Source organism: Eucyclogobius newberryi, unplaced genomic scaffold (genome assembly GCF_026437365.1).
Source record: "Eucyclogobius newberryi isolate DKJ021-1_F unplaced genomic scaffold, fEucNew1.0.hap1 SCAF_1, whole genome shotgun sequence".
NCBI classification, from domain to species: Eukaryota; Metazoa; Chordata; class Actinopteri; order Gobiiformes; family Gobiidae; genus Eucyclogobius; species Eucyclogobius newberryi.
Genome location: NW_027315723.1, coordinates 996,238 through 1,014,331, shown reverse-complemented (window position 1 = coordinate 1,014,331; position 18,094 = coordinate 996,238). Strand labels below are relative to the sequence as shown.

Sequence of the window (18,094 nt, the reverse complement as noted above, 5' to 3'; positions counted from 1 at the left end):
TCTGACCCGAGGACAGAACCTTGTACCCCTCAGCAGGAGGGTAATGGGCGTGTCTAACTGCTGTTCTCTGACCAGAGGACCGAACCTTGTACCCCGCAGAAGGAGGGTAAAGGGCGTGTCTAACTGCTGTTCTCTGTGAGCCGAGGACAGAACCTTGTACCCCTCAGCAGGAGGGTAAAGGGCACATCTAACTGCTGTTCTCTCACCCGAGGACAGAACCTTGTACCCCGCAGCAGGAGGGTAAAGGGCGTGTCTAACTGCTGTTCTCTGACCCGAGGACAGAACCGTGTACCCCGCAGCAGGAGGGTAAAGGGCGTGTCTAACTGCTGTTCTCTGTGAGCCGAGGACAGAACCTTGTATCCCTCAGCAGGAGGGTAAAGGGCGTGTCTAACTGCTGTTCTCTCACCCGAGGACAGAACCTTGTATCCCTCAGCAGGAGGGTAAAGGGCGTGTCTAACTGCTGTTCTCTCACCCGAGGACAGAACCTTGTAACCCTCAGCAGGAGGGTAAAGGGCATGTCTAACTGCTGTTCTCTAACCCAAGGACAGAACCTTGTACCCCGCAGCAGGAGGGTAAAGAGCGTGTCTAACTGCTGTTCTCTCACCCGAGGACAGAACATTGTACCCTGCAGCAGGAGGGTAAAGGGCGTGTCTAACTGCTGTTCTCTGACCTGAGGACAGAACCTTGTATCCCGCAGCAGGAGGGTAAAGGGCGTGTCTAACTGCTGTTCTCTAACCCGAGGACAGAACCTTGTACCCCGCAGCAGGAGGGTAAAGGGCGTGTCTAACTGCTGTTCTCTCACCCGAGGACAGAACCTTGTACCCCGCAGCAGGAGGGTAAAGGGCGTGTCTAACTGCTGTTCTCTAACCCGAGGACAGAACCTTGTACCCTGCAGCAGGAGGGTAAAGGGCGTGTCTAACTGCTGTTCTCTCACCCGAGGACAGAACCTTGTACCCAGCAGCAGGAGGGTAAAGGGCGTGTCTAACTGTTGTTCTCTCACCCGAGGACAGAACCTTGTACCCCGCAGCAGGAGGGTAAAGGGCGTGTCTAACTGCTGTTCTCTCACCCGAGGACAGAACCTTGTACCCCGCAGCAGGAGGGTAAAGGGCGTGTCTAACTGCTGTTCTCTTACCCGAGGACAGAACCTTGTACCAATCAGCAGGAGGGTAAAGGGCGTGTCTAACTGCTGTTCTCTTACCCGAGGACAGAACCTTGTACCAATCAGCAGGAAGGTAAAGGGCGTGTCTAACTGCTGTTCTCTGACCAGAGGACAGAACCTTGTACCCCGCAGAAGGAGGGTAAAGGGCGTGTCTAACTGCTGTTCTCTCACCCGAAGACAGAACCTTGTACCCCGCAGCAGGAGGGTAAAGGGCGTGTCTAACTGCTGTTCTCTGACCCGAGGACAGAACTGTGTACCCCGCAGCAGGAGAGTAAAGGGCGTGTCTAACTGCTGTTCTCTGTGAGCCGAGGACAGAACCTTGTACCCCTCAGCAGGAGGGTAAAGGGCGTGTCTAACTGCTGTTCTCTGACCCAAGGACAAAACCTTGTACCCCTCAGCAGGGGGGTAAAGGGCGTGTCAAACTGCTGTTCTCTGACCCGAGGACAGAACCTTGTACCCCGCAGAAGGAGGGTAAAGGGCGTGTCTAACTAATGTTCTCTCACCCGAGGACAGAACCTTGTACCCCGCAGCAGGAGGGTAAAGGGCGTGTCTAACTAATGTTCTCTCACCCGAGGACAGAACCTTGCACCCCGCAGCAGGAGGGTAAAGGGCGTGTCTTTCTCTGTGAATATCAGGCTGATTTCTGTCAAATAAAAGCTCTGACACAAGAGCAAGTCTAAAAATCCTAATATTTCAGCATTTTAACAAATAACTCATATTTGCACTGAGGTCTTACTTGATTGGCTCCTGGTCGTCCTTGTCCTCTTTATGGAAGATTTTGATGCCGCTCTTTTTGGCTCGAGGACATCCCGACAAACTGCAAACAAGATTCAATTATAGGATATGATGCTAATGTCTCTGTTCTAACTCTCATCACATTTGTGTTTTTCACAGATGAATCCTGTTTGCGAGCTCCTCTTCTCTGCTGCTTCTCTGAGCCTCACAAAAACCCTCAGATCTGGAGGTCTGTGCTAGCATTAGCATTAGCATGTCAGGGAGAGCTAGCTTTAGTGTAGGTCCCCGTGGTAAATAAACATACTGCCGCCAGTAGAGGGCGCGCTAACACGCAGCCTGATGTTTTCAGTACAAAGTTAAAGCAGGTTTAAAGAATATGAATATTTATGCTTTTTCATATCTTTGCACTTTGGTCACCCTGAGAGCTGTAAACGGCTTCATGAATTAAGGTTCATTTATGGATTGAAAAAATCCAGAATATGTGATTTAAACAGAAGATGGCGACCTGCGGTGAGAAGCGTAGTTTCCCGTGATGTGTCCCGACCCATCGCAGCCCGGAGTCGGACATCTGTAACATATGTGAGAAGGAACGCTGAGGTCACTGTGAGGTCACCTGAAGGTCACCACGAGGTCACACCATGAGGTCACCACAAAGTCACCTGAAGGTCACCACGAGGCCACCACGAGGTCACCAAGATGTAACTACGAGGTCACCATGAGGTCACCACAAGGTCACCATGAGCTCACCACGAGGTCGCCACAAGGTCACCTGAAGGCCTCACACTCACCGGAGCTCTTGAGAACTGGACGACAGAAGAGTCCGCTGGACTTTGTCTCCAATCGGACAACTGGACAGACTGCAACAGAGGAGGAGGGTTAGACCGAGACAAAACCAGGAATAAATCTGGACCAGACCAGGACCAGACCAGGACTAAACAAGGACCAGACCAGGACTAAAACCAAAAGTTTTATAGTTTTTCCTGCAGAAGGAGGCTCTAAGGACAGGGGCGCGCTAAGGACAGGGGGCGCTCTAAGGACATGGGGCGCTCTAAGGACAGGGGGCGCTCTAAGGACAGGAGGAGACTCTAAGGACAGGGGGCGCTCTAAGGACAGGGGGCGCTCTAAGGACAGGGGGCGCTCTGGGACATTTATCCATTTGCTAAATTCCAATAAACATTGTTTAATTTGCTTCTGATTGTTTTATTGTTTGATTGTCTAACCTTCTGTTGGTTAAATCATCAATTCAACTATTTTTTTTCAGGACAGACATTTGGAAGTCCAACAAATAAGAATCTACTTTTACCACTCATTTGAAGGGTCTCGAGCCTTGTTTAAAAGAATGCACCTCTCCCCGTATCATCTGGGGCCCCAGTGTTGGTCTCCAAGCTTCTGTCTGAAGCTCCTTGAGAGGAAGCCAGGCTTGAATGGACACAATGTGTATTCAACACCTGCGCAACTATTTCAGCCAAACGCAAAGCAAATCTGTCCCAGAGGTCTCAAAAAGTCCTTTTAAGTCCAGGGTCCAGTTCAAGTCCAGGGTCCAGTTCAAGTCCAGGATCCAGTTCTGACCTGAGCAGTTCCTTCTTGGGCTGTTTGGATCCCGGGAGGATTTCACTGGAGAAGTTCTCGTCCATCAGGTCCACAAACGGATCCAAGTCCTCGCTCTGGAAGACCAACAACCGGCTTCAAAACTAAACACTTTGTCCTGACTAACCCAGGACGAAACCAGGACTAAACCAGGACTAAACTAGGACTAAACTAGGTCCAAACCAGGACTAAACCAAGACTAAACCAGGTCTAAACCAGGACTAAACCAGGACTAAACCAGGACTAAACCAGATCTAAACCAGGACTAAACCAGGACTAAACTAGGACTAAACTAGGTCCAAACCAGGACTAAACCAAGACTAAACCAGGTCTAAACCAGGACTAAACCAGGACTAAACCAGGACTAAACCAGATCTAAACCAGGACTAAACCAGGACTAAACCAGGAAAACCAAGACTAAACCAGGACTAAACCAGGACTAAACCAGGACTAAACCAAGACTTAACCAGGACTAAACCAAGACTAAGTCAGGACAAATTAAATCTAAACCTCACCTAAAGGCGATCTATACCTGGTCCAAACCCAGGTCCAAACCAATCCAAACCTAGCTTTAACCCAGTCTAAACCCAGATCTAACCCAGTCTAAACCCAGGTCTAACCGTCTAAATCCGGGTCTACTTCCAGTACCTCCTTGTCGGGCTTGATCTTGGTGTAGTCCAGTGGCAGGTCCCAGGACGCAGGCTCCAGGCCATAGCAGCGTTGCGTGTGAAGAGCCTGGCGCTGGGGTGACATTGGCTGAAGGGGGGTCAGGACAGTCCCACTGCCCTCAGGATCCTCAGGCCCGTCTGGAGCCCCCTGCAGGCCCCCCACATCCAGAGAGACACTGTCCTCAGGGTCCCCCACTGGGCTCTGGGAGAGAGAGAGAGAGAGAGAGAGAGAGAGAGAGAGAGAGAGGCTGAACCAGGACTGAACCAGAGTACTCCATGTGCTCTGAGATGGAGCAAGCATGACCTTTGAACCAGGACCAAACCAGGACTGAGAGGTCCAGAGATTCATGGTGTAGTACATTTACATTTCATAATTCAAAACAGGGATGTTCACATCACGGTGGCAGAACAGCGTTCTCATTAGACTCCACGCTCCACCATGTGATCTAAGGCTCAGGCCTAAGTTGCCATTTTTTGGCTAAAGAATTCACTAGTCAGCTAATCATAAAGATCTGCTCCTGAAACACCTGAACCATGTGGACGGTTCTAAGGACCCAAAGAACCAGAGGAGCCTCTGATCCACATCTGAGAAGGACCAGGACTTGGTCAGAACTGGGCTATTCATCAGACACATAAGACTGATCCAAAAGTGGCTGAAACCTGCAGTCTGACATAACAAGTAGTTGAGATTTTATTTATTATTCCAGAACTAAATCAAATCTTACTTTTGCAACACCAGCGTTTCCTTCTACTGAGCTGAGCCCCGGAAGAGCCCGTTTAACCAAATGTATAAGTAAATATATTGTGGAGTGTCTTCTGAACACATTTTGCATTTTATTTGGTCCTTCGAGCCGGATGCCAAGAGACCCGTGGACAGACGAGCTGTGGAGCAGTAACCTGTAAAGACCGTGGCCACGGCAGTGAGGGTAGTAGATCTTCACTTAGCACCCGTTCAGGGACAGGTGTCCGGCTTCACAGCCCGTCTCTCCCGGGGTGACGGCAATCCGAATTTTGAGTAAAAAGGAGCCACAGGAAGTTGAGTAAAAAAATCTGTTACTTGAAAAGTGCACTGTGTAAAGCCTAAATGTAAATTTTGAGTTAGAAACAGAAAAAATGGACGGCAGAAAATAGGTAGATCAAACCTTGAGTGGGCGAACTCTTAAATTTCCGGTAAAATCCCACAGTGGATAAAATCTGAAGATAAAATAAATAAATGTAGAATATTGAAATGGGTAAATGTAACTAGTTGTTGCTGTTCAAATTAGATTAAAAATTGGAGGGAGATGCAAAATATATGCATACTAAATATGGAAAAATAGCAGTTAAAGTACTTAAAACATTGGGAAACGAGACATGGGTTTAAATAAAAATCAAGCGTGCAAAGTACCACTGAACTGCCAAAAAAGGTTCAAGAAAAAAAAAAAAAGGCAAAGAAGAAAGGTGAGGAATTAAACATGACAGCATTATGCTAAGCCGAGGATAAAAAATGTAAGTAAAGAATTAAGAAGGCAAAAACAGAAATTTGTTATAAAAAAAAAAAAAAGGACAAAGAAACCACTCCCCTCAGGAGACAGCATCCAGATCCTGAACCCCCAGTAGCTGCAGAAGCAGCGACGGCGCCAGACCCGACAGCACCACCAAGAGAGAGGAGGGTGAATTTAAGTGTGATTGGAGTGGACTCTTTTGAAGCAGCAGGATTGGCGGAAACCTAACGGTGTTAAAGACGTAATGGACGATTTTTGGCGCCAAATATGAGTCTCATTTTCTCGTGGCATGGACTGCCGATTAGTCCTGCGTCCACGAATCAATCATAGGACGCACCTACTGCTCACCTGCAGCCTCGTCGGCTCATCCCCAGGAGAGCAGCATGTTTCCCTGTGTCTAAGCGCATGGATCTATCATAATATAGTTCCCTCAGTGTACAGGACAAAATTAAGACAGAGAAAGACAGTTCGAGCTGGCTCAGAAGAGACGGAAATCTACGGAGACGAGAGATGCGATCCATCCCGCTAATAAACAAAGGCACGTGCAGCCGCAAGGCTTTTCTCTGCCTACGCACGGGAGTGAGTGCGTAGGCGCACTTCCGCTTTGAGTTCTCAAATCGGCGAAAAATCGTCCATTACGACTTTAACGCAAACTTGTCGTTTGTTGAAGTACATTGAGAAACCATCTCATTAAGTCCTGGTGGAAGGAATTAGGAGTCGTAAACGTTCTGTATTTCTGGGATAGAGCCTCCAGTACGTGGCCGTATCAGACAATAGGTTTGACCTGGAAGCTTGCCATGTAGGAAACCCACTACGGTTCATGAGCTCGAAACTTGCCACGTAGGAAACACACTACGGTTCATGACCTTGAAGCTTGCCACGTAGGAAACACACTATGGTTCATGAGCTTGAAGCTTGCCACGTAGGAAACACACTATGGTTCATGAGCTTGAAGCTTGCCACGTAGGAAACACACTACGGTTCATGACCTTGAAGCTTGCCACGTAGGAAACACACTATGGTCATTCTCCTTGAATCCCAACCACACTCTGTTACTAAGAACTGATATAAAATGTTGTAAATTAAGTAAAAGTTAATAGAAGATATGTAAACAATTACTATACTACTATACTATTAATAATAAGGAACACTAAGAAAGTTAATCTGGACAGGAATGATATAAATGATAAATATAATTATATTAAAAGGATATATATGTATAGATAATTAGTTTCCGCATCATTGTTTCAACCAATTTCAAGCAATTCTAGACAATTTAATATGCTGTAAAATGGGGATCTGTTATTCAAAAAATGGGTCAAAATGTAATTCAAAGGAAATCTGAAAGTACAGGCTTGTGAATATGTTCTAATGAGATTACAAAAAAGTCAGGAAAAGAAAAACAAGTAAAGAACTTTAATGTCCAGAATCATGGTTTAATTGTGCAAAGAAACAAGCTGCAGGAAGAGAAAAATCCAAGACTAAAATTTAAAGAAACAGTTTGTTCAATGAACAGAATTCACAACATAGGAACTTGTCTTGGTGATTTGGTGCAAATAAAACAACCTATATAAATCAAAAAGAGAAACAATTTAAATCTGCTATGGGATAATTGGGTATCAGTAGAAAAAGAAAATAAATAAAAGAAAATAAGCAACCAACAGACTGGCCGGACCGGTGCCGCTCCTAAAACCCTTTCTTTAGGAATGTCCCGTAAATCTTTGAGGTGGACAGCACAGAAAAGGCTCCAGATTATCTCACAAAGGAGTTGTTCCCTGCCTGAGTCGTACATGCCTGAGTCATCTCCTGCCTGATTCGTACCTGCTTGAGTCGTACCTGCCTGAGTCGTCTCCTAACTGGTTCGTCCCTGCCTGGTTCGTCCCTGCCTGGGTCGTACCTGTCTGAGTCGTACCTGCCTGAGTCGTACCTGCCTAGGTCGTACCTGTGTGAGTCGTGCGTGCTCCGCCCTGCAGCGCGTGGACAGGTTGAGGATGGCGGTAGCTGCCATGTGAGCCGCTTCCATATCGTGGCTATAGTCGAAGCTGCTCTTGCTGCAGGAGGAGCTGGCGCTGGAGGAGCTGGAGGGAGCGTAGGAGCTGGAGGGGCTGGAGCGCCCCAAACGCCGCACTGAAACACCACAAACACATGAGAGAAGGTCCTCAACGTGCTATGGATCCACAAGCTCTAGCATCGTCTGAACATTGTGTCCATGACGATGTTCAGTCGATGTCACATCATGATGTGCTCAAACGTGAAAGGTTTTAAAACATAATCCGTCTCAACTCCTTTTGCCCCTTTTTGTCAGTTTCATCATCAACAAAACTCTCAATATTCTATGTTTGCATAGTATAGTACTTTATGTTTAATACGAATGTGATCATTATAAAGTACTTAACATGCCACAATCTGAGGACCCATTGAGTCTTTGGGGACCCAAAGTCGGACCCTCGCCCCGAGGTAGACATGAGACAAATGAGTGTTTTTCTCTCTCACCTTCGTATGGTTTGGGCGAGGTCTCTCGAGGCCCCTTCCCCGGTGCCCTCCTGCCATACGAGGCCTCGTAGCTATAGTCGTACGTGGTCTTTGAGTATTTCTCCAGCTCTTTGGCCAAGTTAGAACGCGGAGTTGTGGTCGGGACGTTGGTCTTAAAGCCGTACTGCGGGATCTCCAGCTGCTTCACGAAACACATGGGTCTGAGGAGCACAGGACCGGGATTAGACCAGGTCTGGTCTTGGTCCTGGTCTGATCCTGGTTCTAGTCCTGGTCCTGGTCTGGTCCTGGTTCTGGTCCTGATCCTGGTTCTAGTCCTGGTCCTGGTCCTGGTTCTAGTCCTGGTCTACCTGAGGACCCGGTCTGAGCCCTGGCCCTTGCTGTCGGTGCTGTGTGTCTTCTCGTGGACCTTGGCCATCTTCTCGGCGGCGGCGATGGGACATCCGGACAGACTGAGGACAGACCATAGAGTTTAGACTCTGACGAGCTTTAACGTGTCAAACCCACCAATAAAAAGTATTTAAATTAAAAAAATATATATAATAAAATTCTAAATCCCTTATATAGGCATTCTGCCAAAACCTTTGTACTTTATTATTAAATACATGTTTTAGTTAAGTTTGCTTCAGCTTGAAAAAAAAAAGTCTCAATCTGTTTGTAAATCAGAATCTCCCAACAACAGCTTCAAAAAGAAATTCTAGGTGGAATTTGAGATGTGACTTTCCTCTGGCTGAACTTCGTAAAGAGCTTCACAAGGAGCTTCACAAGGAGCTTCACATCGAGCTTCAGAAAGAGCTTCACAAGGTGCTTCACAAAGACCTTCAGAAAGAGCTTCGCAAGGAGCTTCACAAAGAGCTTCAGAAAGAGCTTCACAAGGAGCTTCACAAAGAGCTTCAGAAAGAGCTTCACAAGGAGCTTCACAAAAAGCTTCAGAAAGAGCTTCACAAGGAGCTTCACATCGAGCTTCACAAAGAGCTTCACAAGGAGCTTCACAAAGAAATTTACAAAGAGATTCTCAAGGAGCTTCACAAAGAGCTTCACAAAGATCTTCAGAAAGATCTTCAGAAAGAGCTTCACAAGGAGCTTCACATCGAGCTTCAGAAAGAGCTTCACAAGGAGCTTCCCAAGGAGCTTCAGAAAGAGCTTCACAAGGACCTTCAGAAAGAGCTTCACAAGGAGCTTCACAAGGCGCTTCACAAAGAGCTTAATAAGGAGCGTCACAAGGAGCTTCAAAAGGAGCTTCACAAGAAGCTTCAGAAAGAGCTTCACAAGGAGCTTCAGAAAGAGCTTCACAAGGAGCTTCAGAAAGAGCTTCAAAAGGAGCTTCACAAGGAGCTTCAGAAAGAGCTTCACAAGGAGCTTCAGAAAGAGATTCAAAAGGAGCTTCACAAGGAGCTTCAGAAAGAGCTTCACAAGGAGCTTCAGAAAGAGCTTCAAAAGGAGCTTCACAAGGAGCTTCACAAGGAGCTTCAGAAAGAGCTTCAAAAGGAGCTTCACAAGGAGCTTCACAAGGAGCTTCAGAAAGAGTTTCACAAGGAGCTTCACAAAGAGCTTCAAAAGGAGTTTCACAAAGAGTCCAAAGGTTCAAGAACAACTTAACTTTGAATTGGGCTCATTTTAGTCAGACGTTCTACATATGATTAAAATAATTCATTTCATGATTCATGTTAGCGCTCCCTCTACTGGCAGCAGAGAGAATAATGATGGGGCAATAAACAAAAGCTAGCTGCACATGAGCTCTGATGACAAACTCAAACCACCTGAATAAACCTATGACTGAGCATGAGCAGAGGAGAGATGAAGCCCTGGGTCCCTCCTACAACATCTACTCCCACAACAGTTCCACACTCTCCTTCTCATCTCCACCCTCACCCAGGGGCCTTCTTGAACGTCTGATCTAATCAGGCCTTAAGATGGCTCCACTCACAACCAATATAGCAAGATCAAGAGCCTCCTGCTGGTGCTCAGAGTCAGGACTAAACATGGACCTGCCTCCTGCTGGTGCCAGAGTCAGGACTAAACATGGACCTGCCTCCTGCTGGTGTCAGAGTCAGGACTAAACATGGACCGGTCTCCTGCTGGTGCCAGAGTCAGGACTAAACATGGACCGGCCTCCTGCTGGTGCCAGAGTCAGGACTAAACATGGCCCGGCCTCCTGTTGGTGCCAGAGTCAGGACTAAACATGGACCGGCCTCCTGCTGGTGCCAGAGTCAGGAATAAACATGGACCGGCCTCCTGCTGGTGCCAGAGTCAGGACTAAACATGGCCCGGCCTCCTGTTGGTGCCAGAGTCAGGACTAAACATGGACCGGCCTCCTGCTGGTGCCAGAGTCAGGAATAAACATGGACCGGCCTCCTGCTGGTGCCAGAGTCAGGACTAAACATGGACCGGCCTCCTGCTGGTGCCAGAGTCAGGACTAAACATGGACCGGCCTCCTGCTGGTGCCAAAGTCAGGACTAAACATGGCCCGGCCTCCTGCTGGTGCTAGAGTCAGGACTAAACATGGACCGGCCTCCTGCTGGTGCCAGAGTCAGGACTAAACATGGCCCGGCCTCCTGCTGGTGCCAGAGTCAGGACTAAACATGGACCGGCCTCCTGCTGGTGCCAAAGTCAGGACTAAACATGGACCGGCCTCCTGCTGGTGCCAAAGTCAGGACTAAACATGGACCGGCCTCCTGCTGGTGCCAGAGTCAGGACTAAACATGGCCCGGCCTCCTGCTGGTGCCAGAGTCAGGACTAAACATGGACCGGCCTCCTGCTGGTGCCAAAGTCAGGACTAAACATGGACCGGCCTCCTGCTGGTGCTAGAGTCAGGACTAAACATGGACCGGCCTCCTGCTGGTGCCAGAGTCAGGACTAAACATGGACCGGCCTCCTGCTGGTGCCAGAGTCAGGACTAAACATGGACCGGCCTCCTGCTGGTGCCAGAGTCAGGACTAAACATGGACCGGCCTCCTGCTGGTGCCAGAGTCAGGACTAAACATGGACCGGCCTCCTGCTGGTGCCAGAGTCAGGACTAAACATGGACCGGCCTCCTGCTGGTGCCAAAGTCAGGACTAAACATGGACCGGCCTCCTGCTGGTGCCAAAGTCAGGACTAAACATGGACCGGCCTCCTGCTGGTGCCAGAGTCAGGACTAAACATGGCCCGGCCTCCTGCTGGTGCCAGAGTCAGGACTAAACATGGACCGGCCTCCTGCTGGTGCCAAAGTCAGGACTAAACATGGCCCGGCCTCCTGCTGGTGCTAGAGTCAGGACTAAACATGGACCGGCCTCCTGCTGGTGCCAGAGTCAGGACTAAACATGGACCGGCCTCCTGCTGGTGCCAGAGTCAGGACTAAACATGGACCGGCCTCCTGCTGGTGCCAGAGTCAGGACTAAACATGGACCGGCCTCCTGCTGGTGCCAGAGTCAGGACTAAACATGGACCGGCCTCCTGCTGGTGCCAGAGTCAGGACTAAACATGGACCGGCCTCCTGCTGGTGCCAGAGTCAGGACTAAACATGGACCGGCCTCCTGCTGGTGCCAGAGTCAGGACTAAACATGGCCCGGCCTCCTGCTGGTGCTAGAGTCAGGACTAAACATGGCCCGGCCTCCTGCTGGTGCTAGAGTCAGGACTAAACATGGACCGGCCTCCTGCTGGTGCCAGAGTCAGGACTAAACATGGACCGGCCTCCTGCTGGTGCCAGAGTCAGGACTAAACATGGACCGGCCTCCTGCTGGTGCCAGAGTCAGGACTAAACATGGACCGGCCTCCTGCTGGTGCCAGAGTCAGGACTAAACATGGACCGGCCTCCTGCTGGTGCCAGAGTCAGGACTAAACATGGACCGGCCTCCTGCTGGTGCCAGAGTCAGGACTAAACATGGACCGGCCTCCTGCTGGTGCCAGAGTCAGGACTAAACATGGACCGGCCTCCTGCTGGTGCCAGAGTCAGGACTAAACATGGACCGGCCTCCTGCTGGTGCCAGAGTCAGGACTAAACATGGACCGGCCTCCTGCTGGTGCCAGAGTCAGGACTAAACATGGACCGGCCTCCTGCTGGTGCCAGAGTCAGGACTAAACATGGACCGGCCTCCTGCTGGTGCCAGAGTCAGGACTAAACATGGACCGGCCTCCTGCTGGTGCCAGAGTCAGGACTAAACATGGACCGGCCTCCTGCTGGTGCCAGAGTCAGGACTAAACATGGACCGGCCTCCTGCTGGTGCCAGAGTCAGGACTAAACATGGACCGGCCTCCTGCTGGTGCCAGAGTCAGGACTAAACATGGACCGGCCTCCTGCTGGTGCCAGAGTCAGGACTAAACATGGACCGGCCTCCTGCTGGTGCCAGAGTCAGGACTAAACATGGACCGGCCTCCTGCTGGTGCCAGAGTCAGGACTAAACATGGACCGGCCTCCTGTTGTGCATATGACTGAAAGGATTTTATTTGGACTCTTCTAAACTGTTTTGTGCTTTGTGATTTATGTCATGTCTTTTTGATTTTACTCAAACTATTTGACAGACTGAAAATAGCACCTTTAAATGTCTTTAAATTAAAAGTTTTTCTTTAGAGAAATTCTTTACAATTCTAAAACTTCTATTTAGACACAATTACAAGTAAATAATTCCGCTGGACACAAGAGCCCATTGTGCCGGGTCCAAGCGCAGCCGCATAGGAGGTGTCTGGGGAGCAGGTCAGAACACACGCTGGTCAGATGGTCAGTGGAGAAGAGAAGCCCTAACTGAGCATGTGCAGAGGAGAAGAGAAGCTCTAACTGAGCATGTGCAGAGGAGAAGAGAAGCTCTAACTGAGCATGTGCAGAGGAGAAGAGAAGCACTAACTGAGCATGTGCAGAGGAGAAGAGAAGCCCTAACTGAGCATGTGCAGAGGAGAAGAGAAGCCCTAACTGAGCATGTGCAGAGGAGAAGCCCTAACTGAACATGTGCAGAGGAGAAGAGAAGCCCTAACTGAGCATGTGCAGAGGAGAAGCCCTAACTGAACATGTGCAGAGGAGAAGAGAAGCTCTAACTGAGCATGTGCAGAGGAGAAGCCCTAACTGAGCATGTGCAGAGGAGAAGAGAAGCCCTAACTGAGCATGTGCAGAGGAGAAGCCCTAACTGAACATGTGCAGAGGAGAAGAGAAGCTCTAACTGAGCATGTGCAGAGGAGAAGAGAAGCTCTAACTGAGCATGTGCAGAGGAGAAGAGAAGCCCTAACTGAGCATGTGCAGAGGAGAAGCCCTAACTGAACATGTGCAGAGGAGAAGAGAAGCCCTAACTGAGCATGTGCAGAGGAGAAGCCCTAACTGAACATGTGCAGAGGAGAAGAGAAGCTCTAACTGAGCATGTGCAGAGGAGAAGCCCTAACTGAGCATGTGCAGAGGAGAAGAGAAGCCCTAACTGAACATGTGCAGAGGAGAAGAGAAGCTCTAACTGAGCATGTGCAGAGGAGAAGAGAAGCTCTAACTGAGCATGTGCAGAGGAGAAGAGAAGCTCTAACTGAGCATGTGCAGAGGAGAAGTCCTAACTGAGCATGTGCAGAGGAGAAGAGAAGCTCTAACTGAGCATGTGCAGAGGAGAAGAGAAGCTCTACAGAATCCGCTCTTCACTCTTCACCTGGGTTCAAAGCCCACCCTCCATTTTCTTTTCTTTCTTTTTTTTCACTCTTCTACTATAAACTGAATATTGATGAACACCCCAGGTCTGCTTTGCACATGCATAAAAGTCACCGCACGCTTCTGCGACATGCTAATGCTAATGTAGCACACGGTTCGAACTGAGGGGATCTGGGTCAGAAATGGTCAGAACAAGTCTGTGGTGATTTATGGAGTTAAAAACCTCCAGATCTATAACTTTGTGTTTTTGTGAGGCTCAGAGAAGAAGCAGAGAAGACGAGCTCGCAAACAGGATTCATTCATTCAACGGCAGCTGTTTGTGACGAGGGACGGTGTTGGAACAGTGTTAAAGAGAGAATGTTAAAAGAGAGAATGTATGTCGCCGTGATCAAGCATCATTCTGAAACCCCAGGATGGAGGTCTTTGGTCCCAGCCTCACCTTCGATGCGAGTTCCTGTTGCTGTTTACGTGGCCGCGTCCAGAGCAGCCCGGAGTGGGACATTTTAGCACGTTCTCGTACATCGCAAGGACTTCACGGGGGAAAGGAGTTAGGAGACGAGAGAGGGAACGAGAGAGGGAAGTGAGGAGACAAGGGAGGAAGTTAGGAAACAAACGGTTAGGAGACAAAGAGAGGTCAGGAGAGGAAGTTAGGAGGAAAAGAGAGGGGAGAAAACGGCAGCCGCAGTAAAGGAGCAGAGAAAAGGTCAGGAGGTTAAGAGACACTAGAACACTGAGCATGCCCCGCCCACACAGACACGGGCCAATCAAAGGAACAGAAAAGGAACAGAAAAGGAACAAAAAGAGACAGAAGCGACGATTGGAGGAGTTTACCATAGTGTTCTTACATAAGTAAAAAGGTGATTTCAATATTCATAGTAACAATTTCCGCCTGAATCAAATCTTTATCAAAAACGTAATATCGAACAAACCACAGTTAATATTTATAATTATAGTAAACACTGCCCGCCACTCACACCACAATCCATTGAACTCAAACACAGAGACACACACACACACACACACACACACAGACAAACACACACACACACACTCACACAGACACAGACAAACACACACACACACACACACACACACACACACACAGACACAGACAAACACACACACACTCACACAGACAAACACACACACACTCACACAGACACAGACAAACACACACACACACACACACACACACACACAGACAAACACACACACACACACACACAGAGCTCACAGACAAACACACACACACACACTCACACAGACAAACACACACACACACACACAGAGCTCACAGACAAACACACACACACACACTCACACAGACACACACACACACACACACACACACAGACAAACACACACACACACACTCACACAGACACACACAGACAAACACACACACACACACAGACAAACACACACACACACACTCACACAGACACACACAGACAAACACACACACAGACAAACACACACACACACACACACAGAGCTCACAGACAAACACACACACACACTCACACAGACAAACACACACACACACACTCACACAGACACACACAAACACAAACACACAGACAAACACACACACACACACACACACACACACACACACACACACACACACAGAGCTCACAGACAAACACACACACACACACTCACACAGACAAACACACACACACAGACAAACACACACACACACACACACAGAGCTCACAGACAAACACACACACACACACTCACACAGACACACACACACACACACACACAGACAAACACACACACACACTCACACAGACACACACACACACAGAGCTCACAGACAAACACACACACACACTCACACAGACACACACACACACACACAGACAAACACACTCACACAGTGACACACAGTGACACACAGTGACACACAGACACAGACACAGACACACACACACACAGACATGCCGTTTGCGTCACTCACTCTCAGGAGGAACCCGGTCTTTGTGCGGACACCCGGACAGACTGCGGTGATGCGGGTACAGCCCGGTCACGTGACCCGTCCCATCACAGCCGGGCGTCGGACACTTGCTCTCCTTCTTCTCTCCTCGCGACAAATCTGGAGACAAAAGGGAACCACGTCATCTCAGTGTGTGAGGCCCAGCAGCACCAGACCAGCATCACCAGACCAGCATCACCAGACCAGCAGCACCAGACCAGCAGCACCAGACCAGCATCACCAGACCAGCATCACCAGACCAGCAGCACCAGACCAGCAGCACCAGACCAGCATCACCAGACCAGCATCACCAGACCAGCAGCACCAGACCAGCAGCACCAGACCAGCAGCACCAGACCAGCAGCACCAGACCAGCATCACCAGACCAGCAGCACCAGACCAGCAGCACCAGACCAGCATCACCAGACCAGCAGCACCAGACCAGCAGCACCAGACCAGCAGCACCAGACCAGCAGCACCAGACCAGCAGCACCAGACCAGCAGCACCAGACCAGCAGCACCACTTATGTTCAGATACTTTATTCATCTGAAGAAAATCAGCAGCTAATAGACATCATAATAAAACCGTAATATTTGACTCAACCCTTTAATTCAGGTTTTAAACGGACCCGGTTCAGGCCTGGTTCTGTCTCTGGTCCTGCTTGGTTCTGATATAAATCCTCCTGACACTTTTAAATCCTGAGGTCGATCTGAGTCACAAAAAGACGTTTAGTAATTCCAGTGTGTGTGTGTGAGGGGCGTGGCTAAAGCGAGCGTGCACAGGAACAGTTTTGCCTCATTTCTTTGACTTCTCTCAAAGCCTCGACGCCGCGTTTGAACCTCTCTTTATGTCCTGCTTTGGCTTTGGATCATGTCAGACGCTTTATGACCTGAAAATATCAGATTGTGGCTCTTGACAAAGCTAGTGCTGTGCGGCCATAAACAGGAAACGGCTGTTGCTAACGTGCTTTGCTAGCTTTGTGTTGCTAAGGCTCCACATGGTCGTTAGCATCAGTGGAAACACGGCGCTTTAGCACGAGATCAAGTCAGAGTTTGGAAACAAATGATTCTTTTGTGTTTCTCTGCTTTCTGCCTCTTGTTTTGGCCTGAGTCTGCGTTCTCTCTCGTCCAATCATCTGGCTATGCTGTGGAGGCTCCTCCCCCTGAGCTAAAGTCCACCTGGAGCCCAAGAGCCAGACTGCTTTGGGAGCTAGAACCTCTCAGGGGCCACTTTGGATCCACGAAACAGGCCCAGAGACTTCAGACTGAGACACATCAGGACCAAACTATCCAAAGAAAACCAGTGGAAACATGGCTGTTCTGTGCTGGTGTCATACCTCTCCCGTAGTATCCTCTCCGGAAGCTGTCGTGCCTGTCGTGTCTGTCGTGTCTGTCGTGTCTGTCGTGTCTGTCGTGTCTGTCGTGTCTGTCGTGTCTGTCGTGTCTGTCGTGTCTCCGTCTTTCCCCTCGCTCCTTCAGGGTCTGGGCACGTTGTGTCTCCAGAGCGATGGCTTTCTCCAGCAGACTCAGGTTTCCTTTGCTCATGTCGTACGTCTCGTCCGAGCGCTCAGAGGCAACAGAAGTCGTGTCCTCGTCCGGCTCTGGGCTGTATCCGCTCGCACTGCCCTGGTCGTCCAGCAGGGGCGTCATCTCGCAGTATGAGCCATCAGCGACGCTGTCCGGACCGTCGTCGTACCTGGAGGGCAGAACAGAGATAACAAGCAGTGATCATTTTGTTGTAGTTTCATTTTTAACTCTGACTTTTGATGACTGTAATGTGCTAATGCTGTGATAATGCTGTGCTAATGCTGTGCTAATGCTGTCCTAATGCTGTGCTAATGTTGTGCTAATGTTGTGCTAATGTTGTTCTAATGTTGTGCTAATGTTGTGCTACTGTTGTTCTAATGTTGTGCTAATGTTGTTCTAATATTGTTCTAATGTTGTGATAATGTTGTGCTAATGTTGAGCTAATGTTGTGCTACTGTTGTGCTAATGTTGTGCTAATGATGTGCTAATGTTGTGCTAATGTTGTGCTAATGTTGTGCTAATGTTGTGATAATGTTGTGCTAATGTTGTGCTAATGTTGTGCTAATGTTGTTCTAATGTTGTGCTAATGTTGTTCTAATGCTGTGCTAATGTTGTGCTAATGTTGTTCTAATGTTGTGCTAATGTTGTGCTAATGTTGTTCTAATGTTGTGCTAATGTTGTGCTACTGTTGCGCTAATGTTGTTCTAATGTTGTGCTAATGTTGTTCTAATATTGTTCTAATGTTGTGATAATGTTGTGCTAATGTTGTGCTAATGTTGTGCTAATGTTGTGCTAATGTTATGCTAATGTTGTGCTAATGATGTGTTTATGATGTGCTAATGATGTGCTAATGTTGCGCTAATGTTG

General features: G+C 48.8%; 1 protein-coding gene across 3 annotated transcripts in view; it reads right to left on the bottom strand.

The window, feature by feature from the left end:
• Nucleotides 1-18,094, bottom strand: part of LOC140359811 (myelin transcription factor 1-like protein) — a 55,096-nt gene that overhangs the window by 5,659 nt on the left and 31,343 nt on the right. For 2 of the 3 annotated variants that reach the window (XM_072446935.1, XM_072445397.1), the window contains 11 exons: nucleotides 17,038-17,396; nucleotides 15,686-15,820; nucleotides 14,156-14,246; nucleotides 8,474-8,575; nucleotides 8,127-8,326; nucleotides 7,576-7,760; nucleotides 4,130-4,351; nucleotides 3,464-3,558; nucleotides 2,683-2,751; nucleotides 2,400-2,462; nucleotides 1,896-1,976 (listed from right to left, as the gene is read on the bottom strand). In XM_072446935.1, coding sequence (XP_072303036.1) covers nucleotides 1,896-1,976; nucleotides 2,400-2,462; nucleotides 2,683-2,751; nucleotides 3,464-3,558; nucleotides 4,130-4,351; nucleotides 7,576-7,760; nucleotides 8,127-8,326; nucleotides 8,474-8,575; nucleotides 14,156-14,246; nucleotides 15,686-15,820; nucleotides 17,038-17,396 — 1,602 coding nt within the window. The remainder of the gene's footprint in view (nucleotides 1-1,895; nucleotides 1,977-2,399; nucleotides 2,463-2,682; nucleotides 2,752-3,463; nucleotides 3,559-4,129; nucleotides 4,352-7,575; nucleotides 7,761-8,126; nucleotides 8,327-8,473; nucleotides 8,576-14,155; nucleotides 14,247-15,685; nucleotides 15,821-17,037; nucleotides 17,397-18,094) is intronic. The other variant, XM_072446085.1, reaches the window with a different exon arrangement.